The sequence below is a fragment of the Toxorhynchites rutilus genome, chromosome 3, assembly GCF_029784135.1.
Source record: "Toxorhynchites rutilus septentrionalis strain SRP chromosome 3, ASM2978413v1, whole genome shotgun sequence".
NCBI classification, from domain to species: domain Eukaryota; kingdom Metazoa; phylum Arthropoda; class Insecta; order Diptera; family Culicidae; genus Toxorhynchites; species Toxorhynchites rutilus.
In genome coordinates this window covers 154,205,433-154,224,627 of record NC_073746.1, presented here as the reverse complement: position 1 = coordinate 154,224,627, position 19,195 = coordinate 154,205,433, and the positions used below count along the sequence as shown (strand labels likewise).

General features: G+C 37.6%; 1 protein-coding gene across 1 annotated transcript; it reads left to right on the top strand.

Annotated features, from left to right (window-relative positions):
• Window positions 1-9,602: 9,602 nt before the first annotated feature.
• On the top strand, window positions 9,603-11,963 carry LOC129776946 (zinc finger protein 883-like). Its single transcript, XM_055782908.1, has 2 exons — window positions 9,603-9,827; window positions 9,888-11,963. The coding sequence occupies exons 1-2, from the start codon at window positions 9,708-9,710 to the stop codon at window positions 11,514-11,516; spliced, it is 1,749 nt and encodes a 582-aa protein (XP_055638883.1). The 5' UTR covers window positions 9,603-9,707; the 3' UTR covers window positions 11,517-11,963.
• Window positions 11,964-19,195: the final 7,232 nt, after the last annotated feature.

The window sequence follows — 19,195 nt, the reverse complement described above, 5'->3', positions numbered from 1 at the left end:
GATGGAGAATTTAACGCCACTTTTCTGCCAACATGTGCAAAAAATCGACCTACTTGCAGCGGTGCTCGATTCATATAATGGAGGTATTTATAGTATTTTAAGGTGAAGGTGGAAGCTAGCCATTGTAGTAGTATAGGTAAACCCTCGTGTAAAAATGGGGTAATAGTGTTTGTGAGAGAAGAGCAAAGCACACGTAAATAGATCAATTCACTTATCAGACTGTGTGGCGCTTCATTGACACGAGTCTTTGAATACATTTGAAAAAAAAACAAATAACAATTCAATACTAAAGTACAATGTATGAACGATATGTTCCGATGAACAATTGCAAATATAAATATATATAGAAGGTGCATTTGCATATGATTCTGATTATACGCGAGCGTAACATGAGCAAATTTATAACACATGAGAATTGGGGCACTTTTGGTATTAACAAGTTCTTCCGCATAGTAACTTGATGTTGATAATTCCCTAATATTTTCCTTCGTTGATCGTATTGTTTTCATATATTCACGTTGGAAAGCCTTAACCCTTCTCTTCGTTGGCCGAGACATTTAGATTGAATTTAATACTTTTCCGATTACTGTTTTTGAAAGCATAGGCAGCCGTGGCAGTGTTCCGAGCGCTGCAATACAATTTTCTTACCCAATGTTAAAGTTGCTAAAATTTACATTATAGACCCATTAAACGTAAAAATAATAATTGTATTGATATCAACACAATTTTATTCTATTGATTTTCATGACATGAAACGTTATGACTCAGGAATAACATTTTATTGAGTGGTTTTTATAGCTGTTTCGATGATGTTGTTTGGCATCAGTGTCGAAAAAATAACGATGCTTCCACCAATACAAACAAAACCATTGCAGAAGATTGAAAAACGAAAATTTAACTTTCAGAGCACTTGCTCGAGTTTTCCGACGTTCTTCACTATACGGTGCGAAAGCAGATGAAAATTTAATATCTTGTGAGTAATCGATTAGAGTTTGGTTGATATCACTTCCCATAAGTGTGCGAAAACGATCATTTTCTTCACACTGTTTCGCAAAATTATTGATTTTCCGGCGAGAGGTGAGGGAGGGAGATGAAAGAAATGAACGCCATTGTGGCAGCCATTTGTGGCTAGCTTCCACCTTCACCTTAAAGTAAGCAAAAAATTTAAAAAAAACACCGTTGCTCACAAATTATTTTTTTTATTTGATTTTTTTTAATTTTCACTAAAAGCAATATAGTTACCCTTCTTCTTCTTCTTATATGGCACTAACGTTCCTAGAGGAACTCCGCCGTCTCAACGTAGTATTACTTGCGTCATTTTCATTAGTACTTAGTTGAGATTTCTATGCCAAATAACACGCCTTGAATGCATTCTGAGTGGCAAGCTCTAGAATACGCGTGACCACAGTGCAAGTCAGAGGAAATTTCTTTGAAGAAAAATTTCATCGACCAGAACGGGAATCAAACCCGAACCCCCGGCATGTTAGGTTTGACGCTAACCACTCGGCCACGGGAGCACAAATATAGTTACCCTAATCCTAGGATATCGAGCATTTTGCCGCTGCTGCTCCTGTTCTGAGATTGCAAAAAAAAAATATTTTCAGCAACATGTGTATAAATATAGCTGAACGCGCTCTACAGCGGCAACATTTTACTGTGGCATCGACTGTTGGCATATATTTTTGTTCGCCAACAGAATCTTCATGTTCATGTTTTATCATGTGGTTGAAAATATGAATTTATGTCGAAATTCATATTCATAGAATTCTCGCGTAACTTTTGAAAAGGTCCTATGTATCATTCACATCAACTCGAGAAAAACGGAGTTGAAGATCGGAATATTGTTCCGCGAATTGTTTCAAAAGAAATCAATCTTTATCACTACTTTTACCACTAGCAGTCAATAATAACTCTGAAAAACCAATCGTAACTGTTGTCATGTGATTTTAGTTTGAAATTGAAGCCTTCAAGCGAAAAATGTTACATTGGGCGTTTTGACTGACCGCTTTGTACATTGGACAAATAACGTTGCACGATGAGAATTTGAAAATAACTACTGAACAACGATCCAAATACTTGCACTTCGTGCTAAAAGCAGATCATTATTGTTATAACTCGTTGAATTGATCTAAGAACGATATCAACACCCGAAAATAACAAAAAACACAAAATGACCGAAGTGCGATTTCGTGTTGTATTGGTTGCTTTGTTACTTCGGACGTATCGAGCGTCAGAGGAAAGTGACGTCCGAAGTAACAGTCGAGTGCTTAAAATTCGAATCTGTACATTGGTCATTTTTTGTATCGGCAATAAAAAGGTGAAAAGGATAGATACTTGAACGATTGTTTTCTCAATGCATTAATTGATTGATAACTAATAGTGTGCATCCATTAACTCGATTTGTTTATCCCAAATTTGGCTCCATTTGCTTGATTAGTTATCGAGTTATGCAGAAGTTTGTGTTTCATTTATATGGCAGCCCCCCTTTAGAGAAGGGGTAGGTATGTCGAACCACCATAGAAACGTTTCGTGCCCCCTAAAATCTTAACATGCCAAACATGGCACAGTTTGCTCGATTAGTTCTCGAGTTATGCAGAAATTTGTGTTTCATTTGTACGGGAGCGTTCCTTTAGAGAGGGGGGAACAGTGTCAAACTACCATAGAAACGTTTATCAATCCCTAAAACCTCTATATGCTAAGTTTGATTCCATTTGTTTGATTAGTTCTCGAATTTCATTTCTATGGCAGCCCCCCTTAGAGAGGGGGGAGGGGTCTCGAACTATCATAAGAACCTTCCCCTACCCCATAAACTCCTACATACCAATTGTTAAGGCCCAGGCCGAACAAATGAAACACATAAAAAGAAACACAAAATTTTGATTTAAACACTTTATTTAACACACAACAAAAACTACAAAACTAAACACTAACAACGCGACCGGGTCCGCAGCAAAAGGATCTAAATCCGCACCTGGAAAGGAAGAACAATTAGTAAACTATGTGGATCAAAATAATTATTCACTTACCTTTGCTCTAGGAACAATTACCTGCAAATACAAATAACATTATATCATGCACAATACACAATACACAGTACTTACCGATCAAAGTTCAGTTCACAAAAACACAACACAACCGGCAGACAAAACCACAACAATCAAGTAAATAACAACAAAGCGAACTGTCAGAGGCAGGAATAATATCGCTATAGAAAACTGGGAATACAAACCCAATTGTTTTTATAGCGAATATTCGTGACGCAACCCCAACAAAAGAAGCTATAGATATAAGGACGGTGGGACCGCGAGACCATTTGATTTTGTGAAGACATTTTGAAGATATTATAAAGTATGTGAAGACATTTCAGTATGATAGTGTATGTGAATTTTTCGAAGATATTTGTTCCATGAAATCGGCCAAAAAAAAATAAAACTTTTGTCTTAGTGTCATCCACTCACATTTTATTTCGGTGTCATTCACTCGCTTGTTTTTCACGACCACTTCACAATCGAAGATTTTCCGGTTACATACCGTTTAACAATAATTAGCCAAAACATCAAAGCCGAAATAAACAAATTGATGACAAATGAAAAATTAGGGTTATCCATTATATTTTTTGCCATTTAAATCTATCTAGCCCACCTTCATAGAACATTTATTACTTCATTTCTAAATTTAGGTCGCGCATTATATATATATATATATATTTTTCACATTTATTGAAATGAACTTCAAAACCTCAAGGTAAGTTTAATGAATGCTCTATATACAACAATCATTATAAACCTTGAATGATATATCAAGCATTGTTCAAAATTAATTTATGAATTAGTTTCCTGCAATATACTGAAGACACACAGGTTTGCCTGTAATGTGATTTAACAACAATACGCACACAAACAGGTCATATGGGCAGCCCTTATCCTCTCGACACAGTCGAGCCACATCATATCAGTTCCTGCTGCAGTCGTCCCGACTCTGTACTCGATGGTGGAGATAGGGCAGCCCAGCCTCCTCTGTCAGGCAAGTATTCTTCCGATAAAGAATCGTTGCTCTTTCATCAAAGTTCAGGTTTCAGCAATTCTTCACAAAACGTCTGCTATCAACAAGCTTCACTGCACATTGAGACCACCGGAGGTGTTAAGCAGTTACCGGGACGCACGTCAATAAGCACGATGGAAGCCTCTTCTATGCGCAGCACAGTCTTGACCGATCAATCAAGCAGTTCATCTCTGCAATCAAATCGACTCAGTTCCAGTCTACGCAGTCGTCCCGGTCCTGTGTCTGCTGCTACGGAAGAGGTCTTCCAGCCTGCTTTTCAAGGCAAGAACATATCCACTTCGAACAATACGCTTCCTGATTCATCCGTCGTTCACAGATTTCCAACAGTATCTGACCAGAATACACGAAACGCGCAACATAATGACGATTTCTACAACAGGAGAGTCATAACGGTTTTCTATCAGAATGTGAGAGGACTTCGTACCAAAATTGATGACCTGTTTCTGGCTGCATCGAATACGGAGTATGATGTTATTGTTCTCACCGAAACATGGTTGAATTATGATATCCACTCCGCCCAACTATTTGGTGACTACTATACGGTGTTTCGAAACGATCGTGACTCAATTATGACAGGGAAAAAAAGAGGAGGCGGCGTACTCATTGCGGTATCGAGGAAGTTTAGCTCCTCAAAAACAGTGGCGCAAGTTAGCGATTTAGTGGAGCATCTTTGGGTGAATATACATGGACCAGACAGTATTATTATTGTTGGAGCGGTATATTTGGCGCCAGAACTTGCGGGTAATGCTGACATCCTCGAAAAACATCTTAAGTCCGTTTCCAGTATCACTGAATTTTTGAAACCGAGTGATTCTCATATTCTTCTTGGAGATTACAATCAACCTCACCTTGTCTGGTCGAGTTCCACTACTGGATTTCTGTATGCTGATCCTTTAGAGTCCAGATTTTCGACATCTAGCGCGTATCTCGTCGATGGAATGTCTACTATGAACCTGAAACAAATGAATGACGTCAAAAATAACAGAGGCCGTACATTGGATCTGATATTCATAAACGCAGAGGCTGTCTCCAAATGCACTGTGACAGAGGCTCCCGAACCTCTCATTGAAGCTGACGTGTTTCATCCTACTGTTGTCGCTAGAATGCATTTCCCAGAGCCTGTGAGTTACGATGATTCCATAGATGATGTGAGATTGGACTTTCACAAAGCAAATTTCGATGAAATTAGTCGAGCTATTGCTAGCTGCGATTGGATCCAGCTTCTTGATAACAATATTGACATGGCTGTCTCCATATTCATCAACACGCTTGTACAATTATTTCGCCGCTTTGTGCCCCCTAGGCGCCACCGAAGTAAACCCCCATGGTCGAATCACCAGCTGCGCGAACTGAAACGCCAGAGAGCGGCTGCTCTGAGAAGATATACTATTCACCGGAATCCAATAGAAAAAGACGAGTGGGTAATGTCGGGGACATAACCGGAGTGACGTAGGACTATACAAAGGGGACAGCTTTTGCTAAATATATATATTTTAAATATATTGTTTTATTTTCTTCTCCTACGTCTTCTCCTTCTCCTTTCTTTCTCCTAACTGAAAAATGGATTAGTTTACTTTTTACTCTTTATGAACATGTTGAAGGTTCTGAAAAGAACCTTTGATGTTGTGTTTTTGCGTTTTTTTTACAAACTTTCTCAATTTTTTCTCACTATCTTATAGTTGCTTCTTGATATTTTTCTGAAGGCTTTGTACTTATTAAATGTTCAACGCCGGTCATCGTATGCACATATCGTACAATCAAATTGATGGCTATGATAGGGAATGCATAGTGGTCCTCAGCTCATTCACTATCATATATTTCACTATTGAGCACATTACCGTACCTTAAACTGTGGTTTCGGATACGAATGAATTTATGACCTTCGGATTAAAGTCCTTTAAAATAAGAACAGAGCAGCAGGAAATACATAGCTCATCATGTTGCTCCGTAGTTATGTTTCTATACAATGCAGATGTAACCTCAGTCGATTTTCAACATTAGTTATCAACCAAAGAAAGCAGTTCTTGCTATCGAGAAAATTCGTGAATGTCATCCTGCATACAATGTGTTGTAATTTGAAGCCACTTTCAATTCGGGAACCATGCATGGGTTTGTGAAAACTGAATGATCAATTTAAAATACCCCAACCACCAATAAGTTCAAAAACAAGCATAAGCAAAATAAATCAGTTCATATTATATGTCATATTATGTCACTATATAATGCATTGGTATTTTGAATAACTTTTAATAACCCTTCTTTAAAAGGTTTAATGGCCCTGAAAAGCGCCGTTTTTTACGGTGGCTGGTTTTGCCACCAAAGCAGTTTGTATAAAGAACAAACTTTTTTCTTCTGCTACCTGCTGCCGTCTTGCGATTGCGTTTGCCACTCGCCACTCGCCACTCGCTGCAATTTCCTGTTGTTGTCTTGATGTCCACCGAACCGAATGTGTTCTGTTCTGAATGCGGGTTTTTTTTATCGTCGCGAGCAGCTTTGCGAGCCAACTCGATCACTTCGGCGGCAGAAACTTTAAAACGCCGGCTAGGTGGACTGGTGCACTGGTACTAACGCGCCCGGCCTAGCTACCCTTACGTAGCAATTGGCGAATTCTCCTACGGGGAATCGCAGGCCAACACGGTTCGAGCGGGATTTTGCCTTTCCCTTCACTTTTCCTCAATTGTCATGTCCAGACATGGCTGCTTGTGTTGGTTTGTTGATGTGATGTGATGCGAAATGATGTGGTGTACGGGTTTCGATGAGAATGATCGTTACGGCAGCGGAGCGGGGATTTTTAGGCTGACTGGCTGGCTCGAGAATTACGCATGTGTGAGACTGCGACCAATGTCTCGTTAATTTTTTTTCTTTTTCTTTTCCAATCGTGCTTCATTCTATTTCGCTGCTGCTCTGGTTCGTTTTGGTCGGTACGATTTGAGGAGCACAAAATGGACCAATCAAAAATGGTCACATAGTGCATTTGGACAATGCTTGATATTTCACAATTATTCAATTATTTATCTCAAGAAAAATGAAATGTTATTCGTTATGATAGATGCGTAGATATATTTCCTATCAATTGATGCAAAAACCTGTGCGATCTATTGAGAAATGCTCGAGTTATAAGCGTTCCAAATCTTGCATTTTTTCCTACTTGTTCAGTGCCTAGATTTTCATCTCACCCCCTATATCTGACGTCAAAACAACAGTTTAATGCTGCCAGTCGAAGATACCGCACTCAAAACCGGCTACTCTACTCAAGGTACGTAAAACGCAAAGAGAATGATCTCAAACGTAACCCTAAAAGTTTTTGGGCTTTTATGAATGAAAAACGCAAGACGAGCGGTCTTCCAAAATCTATGTTTCTTGATGATAGAGTAGCTGAGTCTCGTATGGGAATTTGCGATCTGTTCGCTAAGCATTTCTCCAGCGTGTTCAAAGCGAATTTCATCACGGATCAAGCCATGGGCCAGGCACTAGAAAATGTACCCAGAAACGTAATTGAGATGGGAAATTTCACATTTACTGAGCAAAGCGTTCTTGACGCGATTCGCAGATTGAAATCTTCCTCGGCCGTTGGACCTGATGGAATTCCACCGATCGTTTTTAAAAAGTGTGCTGAGGCTATTGCTGCTCCGTTGTCAATCATCATCAACAAGTCACTATCAGAGGGGAAGTTTCCGGAGAAATGGAAAGCATCAGTGATGTTTCCTATCCATAAAAAATGTGATAAACGTGACGTGTCTACGTATCGTGGCATAACCTCTCTATGCGCTGGATCTAAGCTATTCGAGATACTTGTTGGTGGCGTGCTCTTCAATGCCGTCAAATCATACATCTCGCCTGATCAACATGGTTTCTTCAAAGGAAGGTCGATTAACACGAATCTGGTGGATTTTTCATCGTATTGCGTCAGGGCAATTGAGAATGGTGCACAAATCGACACTGTTTACACTGACCTGAAGGCTGCCTTTGACCGTGTGGATCATCAATTGCTGATTGCTAAGCTGAAGCGATTAGGTGCTTGTTCACACTTCAGTGGATGGCTGAGTTCCTACTTAGTCAACAGGCCACTCACCGTGAAGCTCGGATCATCGCAGTCCTATACATTTACGAATTGTTCTGGAGTTCCACAAGGAAGCAACCTGGGACCGTTATTGTTTTCGATATTTTTCAATGATGTGTGCTTGCTCATCCCACCAGGTTGTCGAATTCTGTATGCGGATGATCTCAAGCTCTACTTAACAGTTAGATCCACCGAGGATTGTAAGGAACTGCAGCGACTTATTAATCAATTTGAAAGCTGGTGTTGTTGTAATCGTCTGACCATCAGCGTCCAGAAATGTTTTGTCATCACCTTCATACGAAAAAAATCTCCAATTCACTGGGTTTACGACACTGGTGGATGCCAGATCGAGAGAGCCAGCGTTGTAAAGGACCTTGGAGTTCATCTCGATTCACAGCTCACATTCAGAGATCATTACTCTAACATAACTAATAAGGCGAACAGGAACTTAGGTTTCATAATGAGAGCTGCAAACAACTTTCGAGATCCTTACTGTCTCCGATCGCTTTACTACGCCCTTGTTCGATCGGTCCTGGAAACGGCTTCAGTGGTATGGACTCCATATGCGCACGTGTGGATAAAAAGAATTGAAGCTGTTCAATCTCAATTCATTAAATTTGCATTGAGATTTCTACCATGGACTAACTCGGCTGACCTACCACCGTATAAGAACCGTTGCCGTCTGCTTGGGATAGAAACTCTGCATCAAAGACGTAGCTCGGCAAAAGCTTTATTTGTCGCCAAAGTACTACTGGGACATACGGACTCCTCCCACATTCTTGAACAGTTTAATTTAAACGCACCGACTGTGGTCCTACGATCAAGGGAATTTCTGCGACTAGAATTCAGACGAACCGAGTACGGAAGAAATGAACCGATTGTATCGATGTGTCGTGAATTTAATGATGTGTTTCATTTGTTTGATTTCTGTTGTTCCGTGGATGAATTTAAGTACCGTTTGAAACGTTTCAACTTGACAACTTGATGTTTTATGTTTTCGACTATTTATTTACATTTAATTATAATTTCATATTCATGTAGACTGTAAGTCAGATGGATCAAATAAAATAATAATAATAAAAAAAAATATCCAGAGTCCTCTCTGAAATGATACACAAACCACATGAAACGCAGAGAGCCATCTATGGCCAATATTAGGTAACCCATAATTTCCATCTTAATCACCATCGTATACAGAATTCTGGCGGACCAACTAGGTTAAACGCTATTTGGGTAAGTAATTGTTGACGCTTGCGATCAACAATTCTATGAGTAATTCTCTACCAAAATGTTACCCTTAGTCTTATTCTCTACCAAAATGTTACCCCTCGCCAAAATACAACTTTTGACAACAAAACTTTTGAATCTCATGTTGTGAACATCTTCATCAGCATTACATGTGAACGATTCTGTATCTACTCCATTCAAGATTCCCATTACAAAACGTTTCAAACGAGCAACCGTAACTGTCAAAATGCTTGAATCGCTTGAATGTTTACGTACCAGTTCAATCAACATTTTTAGTATGCTTCAATTCTTGGACAGTGATTTCTATACGAACTTACTATTTTCCTGAGCATAAAACATGTTCAACATGGATAGCTGTCGTTTGTGTGCAGAAGCACTCACCGCAAGTACTTCGGTTTTCTCACATAGACATGATCATACTCTGGCTGATATGGTTTATTTTGTTTCATCCGTTAAGGTAATGTAACATATAACAGAAAAAATAACAAGCCTAGATAAATGTAAATACTTATTCCAGATTAGTGAAACCGATCAGCTGCCTAAACAAGTGTGTCCTGATTGCGTTGAACTGACCATTGATGCTTTTCAGTTTGCGAAACGTGTACGAAAAATGGATTTACTCTTGAAAAGCTCTTTAATAGATGCTGAAGACGAAATGCAGGTCGCTTGTTCAGCTGAGAGTGTAGTCTACGTAAATCAAAACGACCAATCAGCAGCACAAACGGAAAACTTCGACACTCATGTAGAAACCCAGAATATGGGCACAGAAAATGTTTGTCTGGTAGAGGAACATTCATCTCAAGTAGAAGAAATGAACGATGAAATTGTGGAAAATTGCCAACCATCCGACGGACACTTGCTGGATCCCGATGAAGTTTCTGTCGAGTACTTAGACGATGAGCCGGAATCAGAGTCTAAGCAACTCATAAAGCTTCTCATCGAATCAGTCAATGATTCGGGAACATGCAAATGGTTAAAAATAAGAGAGGATCTTGATTACAAAGAGCTCCTAGGAGACGATTTCGATGAAACTGATGAATTGGGACAGCATGATAGTTCCGATGAAGAATGTTTGCAACAGATGGAAACCAAACCTGAAAATTACACTGCAGAAATCGACGATGAACAAGTTGTCCGATGTTGTAGCAGAAAGTGCAAACTTGTCTTCAAAACTCGCGATGAACTTATAGAGCATGGCTCCAAAATACACGCAGCCGAAAGTTCGCATGTGAATACGGCAGGTCCGTACGAATGCGTTGTGTGCTATCAGAGATTTGAAACACGTAGATATCTACTTTGTCATCTAAGAAGATTGATACGTGACTATCGTTGTGAGATCTGTAACATGTACTTTGATGCTCCGCGGGATAAAAAATTTCACATGAAAAAGAGCCACCCAAATGATTGTAGAACAGTTAAAGTGTACCGTCTCGAGGATCAACCAGTAAAAATCTGTTGCGGTTGCGAAGAAAAGTTTCAAACATTAGAGGAACTCTACCAACACGGCGTTGATCAACATCAGCACCAACATACGTTCGTTCACAATGGCCGCGAAATACAATGCAACATATGTTACAAATATTTTAAATCCAAAGCTAGCCTAAGAAACCATCAAGTTCTTGTGTACAAACCAAAAACGCATGCATGTACGATCTGTGATAAGGCTTTCGAGTGTTCCTCGAAACTCTCCAATCATTTGAAAACACACCGGAAGGATCGTAAATTCGCTTGCTCTACTTGCGGGGGAACATTCAAGACAGCTGCCGACCTCAAAGGTCACGAGAGGGTCCACCAGGAAAAAAGTCATATATGCAATGTATGCGGTTCACGATTCAACAAGCAGTCCCACCTCAGGTCTCATTTGAAGACTCACGATGATAACGCGTACGAGTTTTCCTGTGATGAATGTCCTAGAAAATTTAAAGAAAAATCAAACCTAAAAAGCCATATGTTAGTTCATACCAAGAAGAAGCCATATAAATGCGAGTTTTGTCCGAAACTATTCCGGTATACCACTGATAGGAAACGGCACGAAATGGTACACACGGGGAATTATCCCTTCGGGTGCACTGTTTGTGAGAAAGCTTTTGCTAGAAATTCCCAGCTGCAAGCACATCGACGCGTTTGCGATAAACGGGAGAAATAGACTTTCTAGCGATTAAAATAGCAAACAAAACTAATCTCATTTGTTAGAACAAGAATATCACATTTCATTTCTAATAATCAATTCTGGAAAAGTTATCGAAAGCCAATCTCGATAAACTCTATTCTAAAAGTAAAATTTACATAGGGCCCTATTCCAGAAAACGAGACGAGCAGACGAGCGCTCGTCTCGTTTGTTTTCATATTCCAGAAGCCGAGCTCAACATACGAGTAGCTCGTCTGGCTTGACGAGCGTTTGGTCGCGTTCGTCGATGATGTCCTACCTACCACCTTGTTGATTGAAGGCATCGGAATTCTTGTGCTCCGCCTTTATCTTCAAAAATTGTTTCACGGCTAAACTAGTATTGCATAAGCAATGTATGTTTTCAACTGCAACCATCAAATTCAATTCAGTAATTGCAAGATTTTACAGATTTTTAAATGGACCTCTACCAAACAACACAACCAAATGTAAACATTGAACTCATATCCAGGGGTGCCAGGGATTGAATATATGAACACGGCACGAAAAGGGTCTTCACATATTGAACGAAAATGAGTAATTCAAAACAACTACTTTATTGGAAATACGTACATATATATAGATTTAAAACTTTTTTTGATAAATCGTTGATTAGGTGAACAAACATTGCCTCCAAAAAATCCATAATAACAAAACGTCTGAGTGATAAAACCATATGCTCGAGGAAAAATATCAATGAAACCAAAAGATATATGAAACTTGTAATGTTTTTTTTTAATATTTTGGTACTGAGAAAAGAGGACCGATTGATGAACTTTAAAACTGTTTGTTGTTTTTTTTCAAAACAAAAACATGTCTTCTCATCTGACATCACTGATCATACCGAGAAAAACCAGGGGTATGACTAAAACGTCAAATCCCTCATATTGCCGGGGTACCCAATTTTGATGCGAACTTTAGTGGGGTAGGGGTTACGAAAATGTCCACGGTGAGGGGGGAGGGGGTTTTGATAATGTCCACGTGGATACGTAGGGTAATTTTGTCAAGTAAAACATTCAAGTTAATAGTCAAAATTGAATGAGATCTGTTTTGTATTTACACGATTTTTTTAACTTCGCATCCGCCCTGAGTACTCAGTATTCATCAATAAAAAGACTGAACTGCCTGAGAGTGCTGCTCGGTCAAACATCCATATTTTTTCATATGACTGAACCTTTTTCCTGAAATGTATATTCTCAAGGTAACGCACATGAACTAGGATCCATCAATTTATTCCAATCGATAATAGAGGGCCATTAAATCCGTCAGGATAAAAACACCCAATAACACGAAGAATGTTGGATTTTTTGTAGTATCAAAAATCACGACTTAAGGGGGTATTCTAGTGTAGAGACACGAATTTCGGACGTTTTTTCGAACTCCGTAAAAATGAAACAAAGAATATTTTTACTATCCATTATATCATTATTCGTTTATCTATCTTTCTACAATAAAACAAAAATAGGACGGAAAAAAAATATTCATAATTAGAATAGTTACATGCTGGTGAAGTGAGGGTGTTCAAAAAAAAGTTGTGCCATGGCGTACACGATTCCAGTCCTTCTGGTTATCTGAAACAAAAAAATCGAACAGATTCTGAATCAGTAAAGATGTCGCTATGGCATGAACCTCGGACAAGTCAAAAACATGGGTTTTAACAAAATGGCGGCCGTTTGAAAACAAAAATGCTGTTTAAAATGTTTTTTTTGCGTTTACCGATTTTTTAAAAATAGTAAAATTAAAAAGTTATAATTTTTTATTGGTTCATGCGATAGAGAGATGTATGCAGATTATTTTCATATAAATTTGACATAAATCGGTTCAGTAGAACTTGAGATATCGTGTACGCCAGTTAGAAAAAAACTAGTTCCGAGAGAAACGCGTTTGAAGTTCATTGTGATGGCCGTAACAGGTTAGATACCACATCACTAAGATGGCTCTAACTAGGTAAATAATAGGATTTTCGATAAGTCCTTTCTAGAGTATATTCTTGAATGCCTAAACTACAGAAATATGGTAAAAAAAAATTTCGATTTTTTCAGATTTCTAGACTAGAATACCCCCTTAAGTGCGGGTTGAATTCAGCTTTTGCTCTTGATGAAAAAACTGTTTGGTTTTTTTTCGAGAACTCTCAAGGATTTCTGAACATTGAAACGAACAACAAATTCTTCCATGAGTGTACGGGCCGTATCTCTGGAGATCTATTTCTTGCAATCATGTTGTTCTTCATTGATGTCCGCTCCTTTTGAGTTGTCTGGAATGTTCATGCTGCCACTGTTGATTAATTGAAAGAAAAGAACAATCCTTGATGCACATGAATTAGTAGATTCGCTACAGATGTCGAAAATCACCGTTCATGAGAGAAGCAAACATCACGGAAAACGCTACAATGCATGGACTACATATTAATCCATATTACGGAACCCGATCGGATTTGATTATCGGATTATCGCAATCCGAACGAAATACACTTCTGCATTCTGCCTTTCAAGGTTGCAACATTTGCACAATCCGATCGGATTTTACTCGATTAGATTAACACGAATTTCGGACGATTCTTCGAGCTCCGAAAAAGTAAAACAACGAATAATTTGACCATCCATTATATCACTATTTGTATCTTTCAACAACAAAACAAAAATTGAATTGAAACTGATCAAGTGAGGGGGTTCAAAGAAAAGTTGTGCCATGGCGTATACGATTCCAGCCCTACTGGTTATCTGAAAAAAAAACAAATCGAACAGATTCTGAATCAGTAAAGATGCCACTATCGCATGAACCTCGGACAAGTCAAAAACGTGTTTTTGACAAAAAGGCGGAAGTTTGAAGAAAAAAAATGATGTTTAAAACATTTTTTTCAAGTTTCTTGATATTTTAAAAATAGTAAAGTTACGAAATTGTGGTTTTTTATAGGTTCATGCGATAGAGAGATGCATACAGATTGTATTCATATAAACATAGATCGGATAAGTAGAACTTGAGATATCGTGTCAGCCAGTTTGAAAAAACATGTTTCGAGAAAAACGCGTTTGAAGTTTGAAGAACTAGTTTCGATGAATTCCAACAAGTACTGCTAACAGCTGAACGTATGAAAATCAACGATCCAGAACGCTTCTAGGGCACTCCACTCGCCTTACTCACCAGCTTTTGCATCTTCAGATTATTAACTGTTAAGATTCTTGTAAGAACTTCAACTTACTGCATAGCATAAGGTCTGAGAGGATGGAATTCTCAAGTTGCATGATGCTGAAATATTCAGGAAAAAACGATGCATTCTATGATCGAAAAGATGTATGTCTACAAAAATATGCTTTTGGTTTTTTCCTTAGAATCGGCATGAATTTTTCAGGACAATATTCAGCATGATTTAACAATTAAGGGTTGTAGGTCAATGGAATCATCGATCACGATGATAATGCAGATGTTTTGTTTTTACTAGGTTCATTATAGCCATCAGGCACTACCGAACCTGTAAAAGCGAAAGTCATTGATGTTCAGACGAGAATATTCTGTTTTCAAACAAAGTGCTTGATTTCATTGTCTGATTTTTTGAAAACTCAAACAGCCAGCCAGCTTTAATAAAAATACTCGAGAATAAGTTCACAATCGATATTTTAAAATTGATATGGAGATAACGTGAATGGATTTCGGAAGAAAATAATGAGCTCCCGTACAATGTTGAAAAAAATTGAAGATTTCAAGACAAATCGTTGCCATTGGTAAGGCTATAATTTTTATCAATAAAAATATGGAATAGAAAATAGAAACAAACTTGTAATGAAATTTAAACGAAAAAAATAGAATTTCTTGATTTTTCCCTCAAAACCAGAGGAATGTCCACGTGGACAACAGGGGAAGGGGTATAAGGAATGTCCACGCTTGTCCACGGAGGGGGAGGGGGGTGTCTAAAATCATGCTTTTTCTGTCCACGTGGTATGTGGACAGCTCCTTAGGAACCAACACGCTCGATAGTTGCAGCGCTATCGTTATTTTTTTTCCTTCAGAGAGCGTTGCGTCACTTATGCACCACTCTGTAGAAATCGAGTCGAGAATTATTTCGCTCGTGAGCCCTATTTTACTATTACAGATACCGAGCAATTCGATAGCATAGAGCTACTGATAGCTATCGATGCAAGTGTCAGAACTTTTTGAGTTATTCGGTTCGCTTGTTGCATATCTGCAGAGAATTATTTTGTTTTGGTTTGCTTCCCTGATATTATCCTTTGAGAAATATTTCAGAAACGCTTAAATATATGCAATTTGCAGCAAATGTTCGTTTGTTTTGATCAGTATTTGTGTTACGGTACTGCCAGGATAGTCTATACAAGGTAAGTGTTCAATCCACCTTTAGAGCATCCAACATTATATCATTCATATTATAATTTACAATGCAAAACTTACTTCCAGCGCATATTTCAGTGGCTGAGAATGAGTGAACAGAAAAAAACAAATCACTACCAGTTTAAACGGCTCGTTGAACCAATGAAAGCGAATGTAAACATTGCTCGAGGTTTTTGTGGAGGCAGTTCAAATAGAATCCCGGTTAAGCAAAAGTGGGAGGAATTCAGTGAGGAGCTTAATGCACTGAGACCATCAATGCGTCTTGGTTCAGAATGGCAGAAAGTAAGTTTTTCTTCTACGATACATATAACTTCATAAGTAAATTTTATCATATTCTTTGAATTAATATCAACAGAATTTCCTACCCAAAAATTGCTTATTCCTGCTAGCGTACATTAGTAAGTGTTACTTTTGTCAGCAATTTTCTTTTTTATTGCTATACTATACCGAACTTTCTATAGCATATAAAAGCTAAAGCTGAAATGTCTTGCAAAACAATCATGTTTTTTTTTCAAATTACAGATTTGGATTGACATGATGTGAAAAGTAAAGAAAACAGGAATACCAGTTTTCTCCAAAACATAACCATATTAACACTTTTGGAAATATAGATATTTATAATTTTCATAGCAGATGTCTCAAAAAAAGATTTGGCATCCTTTCTATAGTGCTTTGTAAAACATTTCAAACTCGTTTCAAAATATTTCAGCACGGCCACTGACATTCGAGCAGAGTAACGAATCGAGCTGTTTTCCTCGATTTCTATAATTCCAGATTTTACTCGGTGTGATAGTGATAGTGATTGTATCGAATCCTCGATTCGATTTCTATAATAGGTCACATAATCGAGACGTTATTGTATTTAATTTTTTCGCGATTCACTCCTGTTATGCTCCTACTTCGATTTCACTGATACAATCACAATTATGAAAGTCGAATTCGGAGTCGGTAAATTTTATCCGACGTGAATGTTTGTAGGTATTGATAACAAAATATCCATTTTGGACGGTACGAAGTTTGCCGAGTCAGCTATGTACAATAAATATATAAATATACCAGGTATTTGTCAGGACCGATACGTCTCTGATGCGTTACGTGCTGGATAGTATAAAACAGGCTTAATAAGTTCACAAGTTAGAAAAAAAACAATCCGAACAAAACTCTGGGCTGTTCATTCAAGGATCCAAAGTCAACCTGTAGCCCAAACTCGAGATACTTCAAGGAACTTTCCGACTGAAGGAACTTTGCACCGATCACAGAATATCTGCTCCAGGAGCAGACGATGGGCTGTATTCGGATCTTCATGGAAGCGATAACGTTTTGCTGGATTTTTTATTGGTATTATCATTTAACGAATACAATTACGGTTACACAGATATTTGTAATATTTAATCACTATGATTCATATTGTTATACTTCATAGCGTGTTTTCCTCAGTATATTTATTAATATAGTAATGATTTTCTCCTTATTCGAAGTTATTGTAAACTTACAGATATATATTTATTTATTCAATACACATCACATGGATACTTCTTTCGTTCTCTGCACTTCACGAGATGCATGTTTCTTCCAGCTCGCAAAATCTCCTTACTAAATGGTATATTTTCACTTATTTGTGTGGTAATAGTAGCTCTCTAATGTGACAAATAATTTATGACAAACGGTAATTGTCTTCTCGCTCTGTCTCAGTTATCTCCCCCACTGTAATCTGTTTTTGATTCTTTATTTTCATCGGCTAAAAATTACTTCGTTCCACTCTCGCGTACAAGATTACAATTTTTTGTTACTCCAGATTTCTGTTGTATCAATTAAAGCGTTTTCATATTTATTTTTCTTTCTTGTTTTTTTGTTTGTTTGTTTTGCTTTGTGTGAGTGTTTGTGTATAAGTGTGTAAATTGTGTATGTTTCAAGTACTTCGAATGAATCGTATCAAATGTTTGCGCAAATGGCAAAATAAGAAAATATATGTATATCTTGTCATCTGTTTACTTAGTCGCTAAGTGAATGTTAATTCATTTTGATTGGTCATATTCGAGTATGTTGTGTGGGTGTGTGTTTACATTTTTCGCAACTTGCATTTTATTGTTTTTAGCGGTGTTCATACACTGTTGGTATTGTGGCTTCATGGAAATAGTTTCCATGTTCATTTTGTATAGATTTGATTTATTGTATGAACAAGATCTTTTTTGGCTACTTTATGCTGCTGTTGTGGAAAATGCATCTTACAATGAGTTTTCTGGGTCATTACAATTAATTATCAGCAGTGTAAGTGTTTGTGTAGTCATCATTAAGGTACAACCATTGAATCAGAATGTTGTAGTCTTTCGTGTTAAATGTACGTTACTATTTATTTGGCGAAGAATACATGTTAATCGTGGAGAAAAAGTTCTACTTTTCGTATTTATCTGTTCACGACAGCAGGGAATATAAAAGACACATTTAATTAGTTGTAGAGTAAACGGTTTTGTCAAGAGGAACATGAAGCAATAGGAGTTGAATTGGACATTTTCATTTTTAACACATTGTTTTACGGTTGCATTTCAGAAATCTCAAAATCTCACATCAATATCATTGTTATCCTAAATTTAATACCATCTTATTTTATGTATTTGTTTGTGTTTTTTTAAGATTCAGTTTGGTTTCAATTGTGATCAATTTTGTTGCATTTATTATCTTGCTAAACACTTCTGTTGATTTCGGTGTTTAGATATCCGTTACTTCTAGTAACTTTCGCGGTATTTTGTGGCTATGCATCTGTCGTGTTAAATAAAATACATTACAATGTCTCTAAAATATATCATCAATAAGTTGTTCGTCCAATATAGATGTCTCCATAAAATAATGGCTTACACGTGTATTGTGGTTCATCTTTCATATATATATAAATGATATATTTTCTATCATTTAGGTGTTTAAATATATAATGTTTTGTCTGAGTTATAAATTATTGAATTTTCACTTGCAATACACCCTTATATTCGACTTTTTGGATTTCTTATGAACTATGCTTACGAAAACTACGAACTCCTCCATATTCTGTTGTGTGAGTGGGTTCATCAATCACTGATATTGTTCCACAACGCCGCATGATTCCTTGCGCCTCGACCGGTGTACAGCACACTTCTGCACACTCAACTTGTTTTGTATGTTTAGTACACAATTTGATTAGTGTTCAAATCAGTCTTAAGTTAATATTTCGCTACGAATGTTCCTCACCACATTTTAACACTTGTCGTGATTATTTCTACAGATTTGTTTGTTGTGATACTCAATTTAAAACAGACGACTGTGCGTCGTATTCAGCCTTCATTTTATTC

Excerpts from the sequence above, each read along its gene's own strand:
- LOC129776946 (XM_055782908.1), top strand. The coding sequence starts at position 9,708 with ATGTTCAACATGGATAGCTGTCGTTTGTGTGCAGAAGCACTCACCGCA. Across the intron at positions 9,828-9,887 it reads ATTTTGTTTCATCCGTTAAG|ATTAGTGAAACCGATCAGCT; the intron begins GTAATGTAACAT and ends TACTTATTCCAG.